This window comes from Cyphomyrmex costatus, unplaced genomic scaffold (assembly GCF_001594065.2).
Source record: "Cyphomyrmex costatus isolate MS0001 unplaced genomic scaffold, Ccosl1.0 scaffold296, whole genome shotgun sequence".
Classification (NCBI taxonomy): domain Eukaryota; kingdom Metazoa; phylum Arthropoda; class Insecta; order Hymenoptera; family Formicidae; genus Cyphomyrmex; species Cyphomyrmex costatus.
In genome coordinates, this window is record NW_017277082.1 from 936,365 (window position 1) to 954,168 (window position 17,804).

Here is a 17,804-nt window from a genome sequence, read left to right on the forward strand (position 1 = left end):
AGAGAGAGAGAGAGAGAGAGAGAGAGAGATGCTCGATGGCTAGAATAGAAGTGAGGGAATGAAGGGTGAGAGATTCCACGGAAAGAAATCTTAATTAAAGAGAGCATTGTTCCAGTCGCGAAAAGTCGCTGAAGTACTAGAATCGAGTGTGGTTTTCGGCGTGGCGCGTAGCCGGGGAGATGATCTTTTCAGACTGAGAGGATGAGAGGAGAGGAAAAACACCGCTTTTCTCGAGGACGATGGGCGCCACGGCCACTGATGGTAGTGCGCGCAAGGGCACACAAAGCCCTTGACGGATGGGTAGCCACCGGGCTGCGGCGTAACCCCCACGATTACGAGTGACCACCTGTTGAAGGTCCTATACGCACCTGTGTACGCACACACGATTCCCCGCACCACGAATACAGACGGCATTTCCATCCGTGGCGGCAAAAGAATCAGTCCGTAATAATATGAGTCAACTTCCGGACACAAACTACCGGAAACGATCGGCGAAAACCCGACAGATTCATATAGAATAATAATATACGCGAATAATGTAAATTTGTTCAAGTCGAAACAAGAAAATAAACGAAAATGGATATAATAATTTTGTTAAATTGTGTATATAATGTATATATGAATACGAAATATATATAATAATTTTTTATCTAAATTTAAGTGCAAAAAGAGATAGCGTTATTTTTATTATAATCCTATTTTAGCTAAAACAATTGACGAGCATTCGACGATTAACGATACTCGATTGTACCTCTGTATCTGTCGCCATGAATCAGGTTTGTCGAAACAATCGCTATGCGGACGCGACGTTGAAGAGCTTGGATGTAGCACTGAACATGGAAAAGTGCTTCGGCGTTTTTGCACGGTCGAATGCTCGTCAATCCGGAGATCGAGAGCATGCGTGCGCGCGCGCGGGTGTATGTATGTGTATATTTTTTATTCTTGGTCTGTGTCCCCCGGACTCAGTCCCTCCCCCCTCCATGCTTCAGTCACGGCCGTAGAACGCGACAGGGACGTTTTATTTCCACCCCCGTCGCGATCGTTCCATTTGTTTCGCAGCCGGCATTGCATGCCTCGCGGCGACGCGCTTTCTCTTTCCACCTTCTCTATTTATCTACCTCCCACTGCCTCTCTTTTTCTCTCTGCCTGCCTCTCTATCTCTCTCACCCTTACTCTTCATGGTAGATCCGAGCGGTGGACGAATCGACTCGACGTTATCTCGACATATCCGCGAATACACGTTTAATGCGCGACGCCAACGTATTTATTCACCGGCGTACTTTCCCCATTTTGACGAATGACGCGCCACATCGCACGCTACTAGTCTGAATACCGTGTTGTTCGCATGATTTTTCACCAGTAATACGATAGGCGAATTCCGTTTTCTCGGGGAAAAATTCAGTGTGGGCAAAAAGACATTACGAATTTAGAAAAGCAAAAGTATGACAAATATAATTGTAGCGTTTGTAATTTTCTATGGGGGCGTTTTGTAAAAACTAATAATAGTAAAGAAATAAGAATATAATTTCGCAGATGTTATACTATATACATATATGACTCATCAAGAATGTTATCTTCTGTCAAAGCATACATATATCGTCTAAATTGTATAATTTGCACGATCAAATGAAGTTTGACAAAAATTTTTGAAATATTTCGTAGATTTTTTTCACTCAAAATATAGAAAAGACAATCTTACTAAACAAGATATTATGTACAAAATGCGATGTTGAATTTATAAAATTTTATTTTTCTACAGTATAATAAACAATTAAATATACTCATTTTTTTATTTTCATACCGTTATATCATTGTGTATATTCCAAATATCTTTTCTCAGCCAATTTAATATATTTTGTTAAGAATATTGTTAAAAAAAAGTATTTCAATCAGATATAAAATAAAGTCGACAGCATTAGAAAGCCGCTTAAACTTGAAAGAAGACGCGAAGCTAAGAAAGATCGAAAACGCGAAGTTCTCTTGGCAGGTGCTCATTAGCAATCCAACATCGTGCCGTCCATTACGCATTCCGATTCCACGTTAACCTCCTCAGAATTGCCCCAAGCCTTTCAGCTTCGTCTTAGGTTCCTCGATAATCCATCGTCATCACGTTGAACCACCTTGTCAACGCACAAGTTTGAGCAGGGTGCATTTCATATCACTTCGTGATAATTTTACGATATTGTTGAACGGAAAAATTACACACAATTAGGCATATTAAAATTTTATATATTTGAAAATATTTTTTTTTCACAACATGTAGAATATTTGTCCTCATAATTCAATATAAATTAAGACACGAAGTTTGGCAGTGGCGACTATTGCCAACGAGGAATAGCCGCGGCAAGAGGCAATCTATAGCGGAAGTAGTACAAGTCAAACGAGCGTCGGCCAAGCGAGTCTTTTCAACTTCTTTTTTTGGCGGTAAGAGCAACCGCCGCTTAAAGTGGCGGCTCGCTAATGATAGTCCAACCCTTCGAGGACTTCACAACCCGAACCCTCTCGAAGCCAGCCTGCATCTGATGGCACTTCAATCCGTTAATTGGTGTACAACTTTTTCGCTGTCTCCCTTTACGTTCGCTCATCTCGCCTCTCTTCTATTCGGAGCGGAAAAAAATTTATTAAATTAACCGCTGGCCGAGCGACGTTGCCCCGTAACTTTATTTCACACAGGACTCCACACAGTAATCTTCATGCCGCTTATGCGTTCGTTGTGGATATTTAACGTTTTACTCGAGTCACTGACCGCTGCTTTCGACGTTCACGCTTGAGGAAACTTTAAAACTCACTTAAACGCATGGCGAGTAATTTTTATGCCTTCTTGGATATTCAGAAAGCGAATTAGCGATTTATGATCAGGTAATAAGTCGTTTCCCTTTGCATGTTAAACATTATATGTATTATAAAATAATTTCTAAATCTATTCTATTTAATTAATCATTTTAATATTTATATATATTTATATTACTTTTAAAAAAATTAAATGAAAGTAATGTAAATATAAAGAGGACAAAGAGCCAAGTAAATTAATGAACTATTTAATTCAAACAATCATACATAACAAACGTTTCGACTCCGATCGGGTCATTTTCAATGTAACAAAATTAAAAATTATTTTAAATTGAAATAACAATTGTAAATACTCTTCAAGGTATAATAATTTCAATTCGGTAAAATTCAGTCAATATTAGCGTCTGCATAATTTACACCAACAATGACTGAATTTTACCGAATTGAAATTATTATACTTAAGAATATTTACAATTGTTATTTTAATTTAAAATAATTTTTAATTTTGTTACATTTTCGTATTCGTCAACGATTAAAATTAATAAATTCGAATAAAAAAGTTTAATATATTTATAAGTTTTCATATAAGAAGTTAAAAAAACCATATTTAGTAAAAATGAATCTTGGTGCCTAATAATATTTTGAGTTAATAGCTTTAATAATGTAGTTTTTATATTCTCTCTCATACACAAATCTTTCTATTATTAATGCCGTTTCGATATATTATTAATTAACAAGTATTTTTCACTATATAGTTCAAAACATCAAATGTATTCGATCAAAGATATGCAGCAGCTGTGTGTGTGTGTGCAGTGTGTGTGTGTGAAGTATGATTTTCATAATTACTTAGCAAGTCTAACTGCAACGATCGACAGAAAGAGGGACAATACAGGTTCAAATGGCAGAAGAGAAAAAAAAACGGAAGAGAGATCACCACCGGTATTCAAATCGATTACACAAGAGCCAATGTAAAAATTATGCAAATGTCGTTTACAAGTGAATGGGACCCTCGCGACGAGCGAGGTTACAATTAGGCAGAAGCCAATTCAATATCGAGGGCCATTCGAGGGAATATTCAACAGAACGGTATTAAATGCGGACTGACTCGTTTCTGTAAGGATAGATCGGCGTTATCGTTAGAACCTCTCTGGCATTGCGTGTGACAGATGCGTGAATGACAAAAACTCAAAGAGGATCAGGAGGAAATAAGAGATCTATTATATAATCTGTACTTGTAATGCACTTCGTATGCTATAGCAAAACATATTACCATACTGATATTCTTTCATGTTTTATTTTTATAGAACATCATTATAAAGCATATACTTTTTATATTACTGTATATTGAATAATTATATAAATAAAATGTAAAATGAAATAATTATTGTTATCTGTACTGCGAACAAATATTAGGCTAATTTGTACAAACTATTATATAATACATTGTAACAATATGATAATCCAGCTAAAAAGTTATGCAAATATAATTATGGAATTTTTAAATGACGATACTAAAAGTAAAAAATAGTTTCAATGAAAAATATTTATCAACAATTATGTAAAAAGCTAATAAGAGTCAAATAATTAATATGCAAACATTTTTCAAAACATGAGCTACATTTTAATTATATACTGATTAAAATTTACAATAAACGCGCGCATTACATGTTTTGGCTGTATGATTCATATAAAAAAGTTATAAAAAATGATTGAAAAATATTTATTTTTATAACAATTTTAATATTTAAATCTCTTTTATTATTGCCCATTTCGAGAAAATGCAATAAACTGAGCTTTCTGCTTTTATACTTATGGCCAATATATGGTATAGTTCAATTTTTAAATATATTCACAAAGTCTATTTTTTTAAAAAAGCATCTATTAGTGATCTATTAGTGATCTTTTACCACGAGAGTTGAAGAAAATTTGTTTTTCATACACAGAACATTATACACAATGCACATATGCATATTTCAATCAGGACATAACATACTGATATAGTAGTGTGCTGCGATCAAACCGATAGTCGAATGGAACTATTTCTTCGTTAAGTCCGTTTTAGTAGGTTACAACCACGAGTACATCCCTTGAAGAGACCCTCCATGCTTAAAGCATCGATGGAATTACCGGCGGGTGATGAGTTTAGCGAAAGGGATAGACGAGATGAGAGAGGTCTCTCTTCTCTTCATCCCTCTTCATCCCCTTCGCAATCCGTACTGAGGCATTCTAGGCTTCGATGAGAAACGATGAGCCGCGCCAACGAAGACCTCGTTCGGCTGACGCGCGACGTTCGTTCGATCATTTTAATTATAACGATATCTCTGTATTCGATATCGTAAAGCATATCGCGTAATTCGAAAAAAAAAGACTAAAACGCGATTGCTATTTAAAACAAATTCAGCATTTGCATATTTAAAAAATCCCCAAGATAAAATTGCACGCCACGTTGGATCACGATTGGAATAATCGAGATAGGTTGTCGTAATGACGTTAAAGGACGCGGGTGCGTTTAAGAAGCCGAAGGATTCGGCGGATTATGGATTTCTCGCGCCCGCCTTCATCTACATATGTTCTCGTCAGCTGCGCTTTGTTTCCCGAATAAGAGCTCATCACGAATGCAAAACCGGCCATTCATATTCAAAATTTTATATCTCGGCCGCGGAGGGGCTAATTTATTCGGCTTCGATCCCGCCCGCGACAAATCCAAACGACGTACCCTCCTTGCTCTTACTTTGCCTCCCCCAAATGCACGACCATTAATAATCTTTCCATTTTTCTTTGCATTAAAATATTTTTCTTATTATATAAATTTCAAAAAAAAAAAAAAAAAAGTTGACAATAAAAAACATCGATGTTATACAAAAAGATGTATTTGACAAGAAAAACACAGAAGTTGCGAATTTCTAAATACGCGGAAATACTCTTTCGTTCGTGTTCGAGCGGACTATGAGGAGCAGCGGGTTGCAGCAGCCGCCGGCGCTGCACCCAGTCCTGTTCGCTCTGTCTTCCGTCGAAGAGATAATCATATTAGCCAGGCTATAACTTGTCTATGCATAAGTATAATACCGTAGTTCCAGGATCCTGGCCAGGATACCGGGTATATTTTACGCGCTCTGCTCTGGCCGTGCTCGCGCGCGCGTGCACCCTCAGGACCCTTAGCCCAGACCCGAGAACTCCGCAACCGGCTGCTGCCGTTGGCTGCCGCCGCGCCGTCAAGAGAGAGAAGGCGCGGGAGACACTGGGGTTTAGGTGCGCAACGTACAACGTTAATCAGCCTAATTGAATTAAGCACGCGCGACTGTTGTAATTATGACTATTTATAATGATCCCACCCGCGCGCTCCGCGATTCGCCCCTCCGCGCGTGGAATATTAGTTTACGCCGCGAACGCGTCGCGTTTAATGCCCCGACGTCGTCGCCCGAGCTTGTTAACGGGGAGGCGACCGAGCACACGACGATACACGGAGTTTCGAACAATCGTCTAAAGTGGAAAGATAAGCCGTGCTGTCGCGGCAACCGAAACAGCGGCGGCGCCATGGAAGGTTAACGATAGTTTCTCGTTGCCAGAAATAGACACAACCGACAAGAAAATTAAATCGTAAACAAATTATACTAAGCGCTCTGTAATAAGATACAGTTAATTCACGTTTAATTCGATATTGTAAGATTAAAAAACAATTATAATTGTACGGCCTAAAAAAAAAAGAAGGAAATCGTGTATTCATGCATAATATTTTGTAACTTTATTATATCTTAAAAATCACGGAACCGATAATCTTCATTTTAAGACGTGGAATAAATATTGATAAATATATAATTGTACTGAAAGATACATTATATGTATATCGTATTTTTAACTTCAATGTGGCATGAAAGAAGAGAAGCGGAACTAGTCTGTAAAATCGTTTAACTGTTGCTAGTAAAAAAAAAAAAAAAACAAAAAACGGCACATCTTATTTATTTAATCCGCTCTCTTTATCGCTGTAAAGAGGCGACTGCGGTAAACGTACCGTGATAATGAAAACGGGTGTTAGCCAGGATTTCCGGGTGGCTCGCTCTCTTCGCGCCTTCCTCTTAGGCTCTCTCCGTTTCTCTGTATTTCCCTCTCGCGCACACCCACGCCTGGGCACGCATCGGAAGTCGTACTTCATTAAGTCGGCAACACTTCTTCCAGCGACGTTACTCATCCCTTTGGGACGAATGCCGCGAGGAGGCGAGATCGAAAGGGAATAAGATTAATTGCATTCCGCGCAGGCGAGAGGAGGCGTATATTTTAAGGCAAACCGCCAATGCTCGCTCGTGGAAAACGGCGACGGGGCCGAACGAGTAGCAGCGAGGGCGAAAGAGGAAGGGCGGAATGAGGAGAGCGACAATACCCTGAGTGGAAAGACGGGGACGAAGTCGCGAGAGGAGCGAGATTCCTGCCATTGATGGGGGTGAGGAGCGAGCCGACGAGCGTGACTGAAAAGAGGACCGAGAAGGAGAAGACAGCGCCCAAGGCCTTGTTGTATTTATCATATAATTACCATAATAGAGCTCCGCGCCGCACTCCGCCACTGCCGACCAATCCCGCCCGTGCATCCCGCGTTCTCTTCAGGCCACAACCGCAAATTGGAAACTCTCGAATACATTTTCCCTTCGTCGCTCGCTCACTCGCTCGCTCACTCACTCACTCACTCACTCACTCACTCACTCATTCGCTTGCTCACTCGCTCGTTCGTTCACTCGCCGCGCTCGAAATTGTTCGCCGTAGGACGTCGGCCGTCGAGTCGGAAGGATGCTAACGACAGCAGCACGAATACGCAGTCATGGAACGCCTGCTCGGCTCGATGATCGACGTATGGTCATTAGATACAATTTGTCTGCGTAGCTGCACTCTGTCTGACACTAGTCGTCGGAGTAATTATGGCTCGACTTAATCAATAATTGCATGCCGTTCTCTGTTTTGGGCCTTTCTATCAAGACTCGCAGCTTGTAGGTACATACAGTCATTTATTGGAAATTCAGTGATGTATAAAATGCATGATATTTTTAATAAATAGATGTTTTAGATTAATTTAATTGTAGGTATTATATAAATTATTATTTAATTTTATTATTCTTTAATAATCCATTATTTACATCAAAAATTTCAATAAATACATATATTATTAGTAAACCGATTGTATTCGATGATTTAAATAATACGTATACATTTTACGAGAAGAACTTGCTTATTTTGTAAGAAATAAGACATACATCCCGGAGGTAGAAATTTTAATTGTCTCGCTCTTCGTCCAATTCTAATTTTTTTTTTCAATTCTTTATTTATGTTGTTATATATTAATTTAGCTATACTCATAACAAATCTATAAGTTGACAATAAAAAACCCTTCAAATATTCATATCAAGAAAATACAATATATGAATTATCTTAAGTTAATCTACCATTTTTTCTATTAAATTAAAATGAAAGAAAAAAAGAGGAAATAGTATTACAAAGTGAATGCTTGAAGGTGAGTTCTTTAGTTTCTTCGCTAATCGCGAATCATCCTCCGTCGACATCACCTTTTGAATCTCTTGGCCGCCTTTCCTGGTCACCCGATGTGCAGCCCGGCGGAAAGATATTGCAGCTAAACACTCGGTTCTTTGATGCCGCCCTAGTCCGGGATCTCTATCCCTGGGTACGTTGGCGGATAATTAACGTTAAAGGTTAATCCCGCGAAGAAAGACGACAGGATAAGAACGGGCTGGCAGCAGCTCCTCCGCTCCCGTCCCCCCCCCCCTCTCTCTCTCTCTCTTTGGCAGATATAATTTGATTGGAACCTCGAAAATGCCGAAATTAAGTCTTTAGATTCAAATATGTTTCTTCAAACACCGCAATCCAGAACTCATTTGATGATCCTGTATTTAGTTTTTAGTACAACAAAATAAAAAATAAAAGTGAAAAAATACCCTTAGATACCATATGGTACAAATATTAATATTCTCTTAGATTATATTTTGAAAATATAGTATTTCTCATCTCTCTAGGAAATAATTTTAAATAATTTAATTTGTTTTTCGTTCTTAAGATATATATCTCGATAATTTCGTCTCCTTTTCAAAGAATTATGATTCGGAGATATTTTTATAATTTTTATTGTAAATACGCATCTCGTTTCTCATTTTATTAAAAATAGAAACATTTAAACAAAACACAATACTAAAGACCGTTAATGTAAGAACATAACTAATACAAATACGAAGCCTACAACAGTCTAGCTTGGATCTTTGATTGCTTATATATAATTTTGCATGAATTTATATTAATTTAAATAAAACTTCCAAATTTAGTTGTTTATTTTATGACAATTAAAAATTATAATGATATGTAGATATAAAATAAATACATCAAGTATTTATCATATTTTAAGTGGCAAGTGTATCAAGAGGCGACGGATATGAACGTCGCGCAGGACGCGTAAAAACGTCTAAATTGCGCGTAAATAATTATATTTGCATATTCATCGAAAGGTAAATATTTAATGCCCACGGAGCATAAAGGGGCAGCGTGAAGTGTAACGTATATGTGAAAAGAGAGACCGGTGAGTTCCTGGAGGGAGAGGTGGATGAGGTGGTGGAGGAGGAGAAAGCAGGAAGAGGGTTGGACGCTGGCGAAGGGTTGGCCAGCCGTGTACGCGCGGCCGCCGCCACGAGCTGACGGAAAAGGGGTCGAATGTACATCGCGGCTCGTCGGAAATTTTAGCTTAATTTTACTTAACTACACTGGACTGCCCGTGGGCGCTCGGCTGCAGGGACAAGTGTTATTTTTGTAATTCCGAGCGGCGCTAATGGGAGACCTCGGCTTAACTCCGACCGACCGCCAACAAAGAGGGGTGTTTACCACGCGCAATGAGTATACAGCCGCGCGGGGGTAGTAACCAACACCCCACCGCCTCCGCTTGTTACAAACGCGAAAAGAGCTCGACATTAGTTGACCGACGGACAAGACTGGTAACATGGGTCAAAGCGTTCTTTATGGGAAACGTGACCAACGATCGCGTCTCTCTTCTGAGAAAATACACCTCGAAATAAGCTCAATGATACATATAGTTTTATAAATATATATATATATATATATAATAGCTTTTTAATTCAATGGTTTCTTTTAAAGTAAATTAATGTAGTTTTTTTTTATGTCTGCTTTCTTTTTAAAAGATATAGTTTACACAAATATCCTTCTATCTTTCTGAATAATAAGAATAGGACACTTGTATATCTCTTAAAAGGAAAATAACCTATCTATCCAATATACGACCAAACAGTATGCAAATAAATAAATAAATAAACATATTGTAATTTTATTTTCATATTTCGAAGTTATTAAAGAATACAGTTTTTTTTAGTATATCTTATCAATTTAATATGATGAATGATACGAGAATTCCTTCCCCCCTTCTCTCTCTCTCTCTCTCTCTCTCTCTCTGTGTGCGTGTGTGTGTAACTGGCGCGTTACTGTCAGAAAATTATCAACAGCGAAGATATCGAGAAGATGCGAAAGGGCGCTGATGAGATTCGAGGGAAAACTTACAGGTATGAAGCGTAGAGCAAGTTACAGAAGCTGAGACGTGTATCGAGCGTGAATATTACATCGATCAGGGTTTGACGATGCGGTACAAGGGCGGGAGGGCGAGATGGGAAGGGAGAATCGGGGAAGCAAGGATGATGTCGCCTATTATCCTGTGGAACACCTGAGCCCCGTTCTCCGTTACGTGCTGGTCCCGCCATCCCTGTTCTCCTCCACGTCGCGCGCGCGAGAAAGTGTATGAAAACGAGCACGCACTCTCCGTCACCGACGTCGGCCAAATTGCACGACCTCCGCGTATTATATCCACCCCTAAATTATTCCCTGCTAACCACAAAAATAGCCCCTCGTCTCCCGCAAAACCCTCTCGTCCCACACCCCGCAGGACTCCCTCGGTTTTCTGCATCGTTACATTTTCTCGGTTAACGCGCCGCGCGGCTCATTGTTTCAACCGCATCGCGAGTATACTGAATCGTCATTAATAAAATATGTTAATGTAACGCTTTCTTCTTTCACCGACGCAGTCGTTGTAATTTAGTGAATTAAGAATTCTGGATGAAGCGAATTAAAAAAAATATATAATAAGATAAAATTTACATTAAATACGAAATTATTATTATTATTATTTTCAAGATTAGCGTAAATCTGTTAAACCTGAAAATTTGTGCAATTTTTACTTTTGAGACGCTCTAATTACAAAAGTAAATTTAATAAGTAATGAAAGATGTAATGTTTCATGCTGTACTTGTCAGATCACTGTTATTATTGTTATTACGATAATTGGCAGTAGAACGAATTATGAACGAATGGTATACACATCAATCATGGACTCAACTTTTTCACGGATGCTGGCTACGTATTTGCATATTAATGTATGTTTGGTTAGGAGAGCGATCCTTGACATGATGGACGCTACCGGAGACGAAAGTTGAGAAGGTCGTAACGGCTTCTGGCACCGCGTATGTCGGATTTCCATTCGACGAGAGATGGATTGCCCAATCCATAGAACATTGATCACTATTAAACCGTATATACCGATGGAAATATACTACGTGACAGTTTAATATATCGCAAATATGATTGTATCTTCGAACTTATCTGATCGTTTCACGAGAATACTTTCGTTAGGTAGGTACAGTATCCGACTAATAAATGGAAAGCAACTCTCATCGCAAAATGTGAGTAGAAAGTTTGACAAGCTGCCACGGTATAACGCGTCGAAACAGCATTGTCCATTATTTATACGCGGACGCACACACTCAGGTGCCGCGCTCAGGAGTCTTCGGAGAGGCAAAAGTTGCGAGTCCGCAGTAGCGGCAGTCTGGCCATCAGGTCCGATTCGATAAAAGATGGATGATCCAACCGACGGCCGTATAGTCGATCGGTCTCCGAGCTGACGCCTCCGAAGATGAAATGCACCCTTGGCGACCCCAGAACCGACCCTAAGCCCCCGTATACCCTGTTTCTTCCCCGCCTTTCCTCTTTCCCCTTCTCACGCAATAGCACTTTGCCAACCGAGGGCATATTTACGAGAAAGGCGCGTGCCCCGCGTCGGAACGTACCTCTCGGATATACGCGATTTGGCATACAAATTTCGTCATATGTAACCCGGAAAAATGTTTATTGGTCCGACTAAGGGTTATTAGGTCCGGCTTCTAGTTGATCTGCTTACGTAACCAGTCGCCTCACGTAGCTCTATCAAATTGGGTCCACCAAGTCTAAAGTAAAAACATAAGTCTTTTTTATAACCAAACTGTTCTATACTTTGCATTCCATGACACGACGCGGCTTATAGCCTTGTGTCCTTTGAAAAGTTGCAACGCGATAAATAAAAAAGGTATTTCCATAACAACGAGAAACAAATTGAATATTCAAGAAAAATATTCTTCCGCGAGAAATTCAATAATGATATGAATGACATTTAATTTACATATGTATGTATATATATATACATATATCCTCTTGATCGTAACTGGTTTATACGCGTACAAAATAAGAACAACGAGTACAGATATGTTAGTGTTTGCATTCGTACTAGACTAGAGATGCGATCCATGAGATTTTCGAGAGAACTCTCATTTCATGAGATGCGAGTGAATTTATAGAAATAGTCGAAGGAGTGGCAAAGTGAGAAAGGACGCGATGTGAGGACGAAGGACCACTGGTTTCCTCGCGGGGTTCCCGCACAGCGGCGGTCGTACCAGAGAACAGCAGTACATTATTTCTTGATGTCAAATAAAGCAATTAGCATGTGCCCTGACCAGGGTCCGCAGATTCTAACCCGAGTAATCTCGCCAGGGTCCCCGGCGTGTGCGACATCTTCATCAGAGAGGCGGACCCTCCTCTCTTCTCCTTTCTCCGCCACTTTCCGTCCCATCGCCCCTTATGCCGGGCGATGGCGCGATCACGTGACTACTCTGCACCCCTAGAGACGAGGGATGCTCGATGCTACGGAAGAGCGAGAGCACGAACCGACAAGAAGAAGATAGCGGCTTGAAAGGGCGAGGAAGAGGATTGAGGGAGGAGAAAAATCAAGGAGGGGGGGAGGGCGAGAGAAGGTCGTGTCCACTGAGTGAAGGCGCTTCCAAGGGAAATTTCACAAAGGCTGACCCGCTAGTAATGAATGTTATATAACCCTTTTAATGCTTTAAGCCTCTTAGATTTTTCAGTGCGCTCTCGACGTGCGCGCACCTCCTTCGTTCCCGTCCCTTCACCTTTTCTCCTGCGAGGAGTGAGCCAGCAGAGGTAGTTCGTGGCAGAGGGGGTGAGCGAGGGAAGTCATGCCTCAGGGTAGGTAATTATGTGGCGAACGTAAATTAAGCTTGTTTAGATTGGGATTTTTATTAAGGTCTTTTATGAAAGAGAGTGCCGCCACTAAATGGCGCACGGTATACTCTCCGACACCGATACTCCTTTAACCGTTACCGAAAGAGCACCCGCAATACATTTATTTCGTGTGGCTAATGTTTTCGAATAAAATTTAAAAATTATATCTGTCAGGAACAGCTGTTTTATTTCATAAAACTATATTTTTAGTAAATTCGTTTAAATTTTTATGTATTGTTTAACATTAAGAATATTAAGCTCTTAAAGTGATAAATTATACTCAATACAAACGAGGTACAATATAGTTAATCCTTTTTAAACTATTATAATCTTTTCAGATGTTATTATGTTTGATACATTAAATTTCACTAAACATATACATGCAGTGATACATATATTAATATATGTGATATTATACATTAGATATTATAATTCTTGTTACAATACAGTGTAAAATACAGAGAGCAACGAGAGAAACTTCGAACTTGCCCAATTTCCCCAGGACCATCCCCAAGGAAACAACGATCAGGAGATATATCTAATAGTAGCAGAGGACGTACGCACTGAGGAACACGGAACAAATAAGTAAGGATTAGTTTAATCGTGCTTTAGGAGTCGAACGTTACGGGTTTATGTCGCCATTCCCTTTTTCGAGGGAAAGAAAAAGCTATAGCTCGTATACGATCGAATTTACGAACCAGCGATAATGTGCGTAAAGAGATTCAATTGATATATCGAAATGTAGGGCTTTCACTAAAAATGTATTTTCCCTAATAAATGCTAACTAAATACATTATCTTTTTATCTAATATATAACAAATAGTTCTCTCTAACAATTCGTAAACCTTATAATAATATTCTGTAAAATGTACTACCTTCGAATACATTTAAATATAATACTCGTACATTTGAATATCAGTAATCAGATATCGTTTCAAACGTATCAAGGTGTACAAAAATATCTAACTATCAAATACCACTTATCGCTTTAATTTGTTTTACTCGCGTACATCGTGCGTAGGCATGTTAATCCAAACATGTCCGTAACGAGCATAGCGCTACGTCAAACAGCTAACTGCTTTCGCACGAAGGCACTGGGAGCGAACTTCGAGAAGCAGTTCGCAGGTACAGACGGTTAGCTATATCCAGTGTATATGTATACCTCCGAGCCGGTAAACGGAGAACGAAGTTCTCGGTAGAAGTTTAATTCAACTGGACGGGCAACCGGGTGTAAACGCTGAATGATTTGTTGCAAATCGAAAGCGCCCCCGCGAGCTCAAACTCGAGCTCGAACTTCAACTTCTTGCTCGTACGACTTACTTTATGCAACGTTGTATCGCTACTGGCTATCGAGCGGTCATCAATATGTTTTTACATCAATATTTTGCAATTAATGTTTTATAAAATAAATTATGCATGCCTTGAAAATTAGAGAAATATAGATAAAGAGAGTTGTACTAATATTCTTTACATGTATTACAATAAATGCTCTCTCTTTAATCAAAATATTCTTTATTCATTATTATACAATAGTTAAATTGACAATTGCGAAAAATTAAATAAATACAGTAAATTTACTTTTATAGATGTAGTTAGCACATTCGAGAACATACTACTACCTTACATCTGCTAAATTTCTTGAGATTTTTTATTGACTTTTTGTTAGCATTTATGCAACATTGTATAAAATAATGAACGTTAGGTACGTTAATATTTCAACGTTATAAAAATTGGTTACCTAAAAATCAATTATCTATAAATTATCGCGAATGTATTATGTTCACATTTTTCTCGTAATAATGATAAGTTAGTTAATAATAATTGAAGAGTGGCGCGCAACACGCCATTATTGTAGATTGCACGAACGTCTTTTCGAAGTGATGGTTGGTTGAGTATCGAACATCGAGATCCTGTGTCGATTTTGTCGAGTAGTTTCGCGAAGCTGGGCATGTTCGCTCGTTTTCTCGATTAGGCTTTGCCGTCATTAAAAGTTTATAAAGAAGCTGAGGTACGAGACGGGCAACGATGTGCAGGGAAGGGGAGGGCGTAGTAAATGGTGGCTTGGCAACCCCAGAACGAAAAGGAAAACCGGCATGACAGAGTAAAAAAATACAGAAGCGTAAGAGTAGAAGAGAAGTTTTCTCATGTGCAATGTATAATGAAGAGAAGCATATATGTACAAACAGCCTACAAATGAAGCTTACACATATTCATTTACAAGTTACACATATGTATTGTATATTGTGCATTGATATAAATTCTCTAACACATTAGTGTAAACTATTTCTTCATAAAAAAAGTTTGTAAAAAATTTTTATAACATTACACGGCCGTATCATTTATATGGAAAGAACGATTTTGCAGCGGTATTTAATAATTTAATTAGATACACACTCTCTCTCTCTCTCTCTCTCTCTCTCTCATACACACAATCTGCGAAAATTAATTTATTGGATCAAAATTATTATACAGAACGTTCAAACTGGTTATTAAAATATCAAAACTTTTTGCAGTATCGCTTATCATGCTCGAGATTCCTAAAAATTATTTCCAACAAATTATTTTCAGATCTACATCTAGCTAAATTTTTAGATTTTAGACACATCAGCAAAATCGTTCTTATTATGTGGAAATAAAAAATATTCTTTACTGTATTTTAAACTGTATACCATATAATTATTAACAAGAGAGAAAATTGTGCAATTAATTTAACGTTATTATTTATAATTATTAAATAATAATGTTATTATTAAATAATAAATCAATTCTTATTGGCTAAAATATTAATTTTAGTTCTCTTAATTGTTTTAGTTATCACTAACTTTATTTTAACTATTTTAATTTTTTAAGAGTACATCTTCATAAATAAAATTTTGAAAATGATACATAGAAACGAATAAATTTTTCAAGATTTAAAATTTTGCATCATTAATCCAATAAAATGTAAGATACGTGCATTATAAAATATAATGTATCTTAAGATTCTTAAGTACTGCGTAATTTTTGGTATGCAATATAGTATAAATCTTTCATGTATACAATTTTGTTGATCGATAGTCAAAAACGTTTGCAATTAAAGATATGAACACGTAATGTGAGTCGCGCGGTGCACGAAAACCAATTAAAGGTGTTAGATCGATCCTCCCTAGTAACTGACTTGTTGGGCTTCTCGATGAAAGCATCAAATCTCATTTATGACGTTTTATTTTTTTTGGTATTATAATTTATCGGTATATAAAAGAATGATTTTAAATGTACAATAATAAGAAATTTTTAATTTTTAAATTAATAATAAAGCTGTTGACACGACATGAAAATTATATTCTATTTCAATTTAAAATTTTTATACTATATGATTATAATAATAATAGAGTTATAAGTGCTTTCAAAATATGTTTGAACTTACCTTGTTCATGATTTGGCGGGGATATTCCCGCCTCACTAGGGACAGCTCTGCAAAAGAAAAAATATACCTGTTACTCCTCTGACTCCTAGTAGAAATACAGAATACTCTTAAATATTTAGAAGTTTATAAAGATAAATAAATATTATATATTATTATTTGCAGAGACACATATAATAAATATTTAAAAAAATTAAGATATTCATTCGAATTTCTAAACTTCTAATGTGTAATATCTTAAACTTAGTTCTCATCGTATTATTCTAACAACGGACAATTTTATAAATCGTACATTGATATAATTTTATAAGAAACAATTATTACACGCTTTCACAAACTACATTTATAACTAGACGAATTGTTTTCTTGCTGGAAATGAATACAACTTCAACTATGCGAGTGAGATTGCACACCCATTTTTATATATATTTTTTATATTTTTATATATTTTTTTATGCTTTTGTAATTTTATAATTTCGAACATTTGTTAACAACTTGCGATCATCGTAACATGGATAATGACCTAATAGAGGTCGAAACGTTTGTTATCTATTTCTTGTTTTTCTAATTAAACTACGTAATTATAACCAAATGACAATTTTTATTTACAAACAATTGTATATTTTAACGAATTTTTTGGCTCGTAGCCCTTTTTCTTTTTCATTATTTTTAAGATATTCTACTTTTTTCAATGCAAAGTAAATGTTATAACGTAATAAATTCAATTCGCTCACTTAGATTTTTCATCGTTTCAGGAATAATATAAAATTCTTAGTAAATAATTCTTTTTACACAAATCTGCTGCATAATATTACATTTTTATTAATTTCTTGATTTTTATCAAGAGATTCAATGAAAACATGATTAGGAAGATATCCACTTTTTTTGTATTTCTCATTCGTTCTCAACCCCATCGCCGCACCTTGTGACGCAAGTTAATGCACGTAGGGTGGTCCTTGATCGCGCAGCCGAGCCCCAGCTCTTCCTCTCCTTTCCCTTCGACGGGTACCACCGAATTCCCATAATCTAATGAATGGCCTAACCCCAATATCCTCTCGGTTCAGCTTCACCGCCGCCCACCCTTCATATACCATCCTATATATGTACCACGCATGTAAATATCCTTGCTAACCGCGTATGCACACTTCAAGTTCCTTAACATTCTGCATCTGCCAATTATAATTGATTGTTTTAATGTAATCGTGACTGCCCTCACTCGTGGTTTCCTCTTCAATTTCAT

At 37.6% G+C, this 17,804-nt stretch overlaps 1 protein-coding gene across 1 annotated transcript in view; it reads right to left on the reverse strand.

Annotated features, from left to right (window-relative positions):
* Positions 1-16,578, reverse strand: part of LOC108775281 (uncharacterized) — a 71,357-nt gene extending 54,779 nt beyond the window's left edge. Inside the window, exon 1 of the mRNA XM_018541592.1 lies at positions 16,568-16,578. Within this exon, the coding sequence (XP_018397094.1) occupies positions 16,568-16,576 (9 nt within the window). The 5' untranslated portion in view covers positions 16,577-16,578. The remainder of the gene's footprint in view (positions 1-16,567) is intronic.
* Between the last annotated feature and the right edge of the window lie 1,226 nt (positions 16,579-17,804).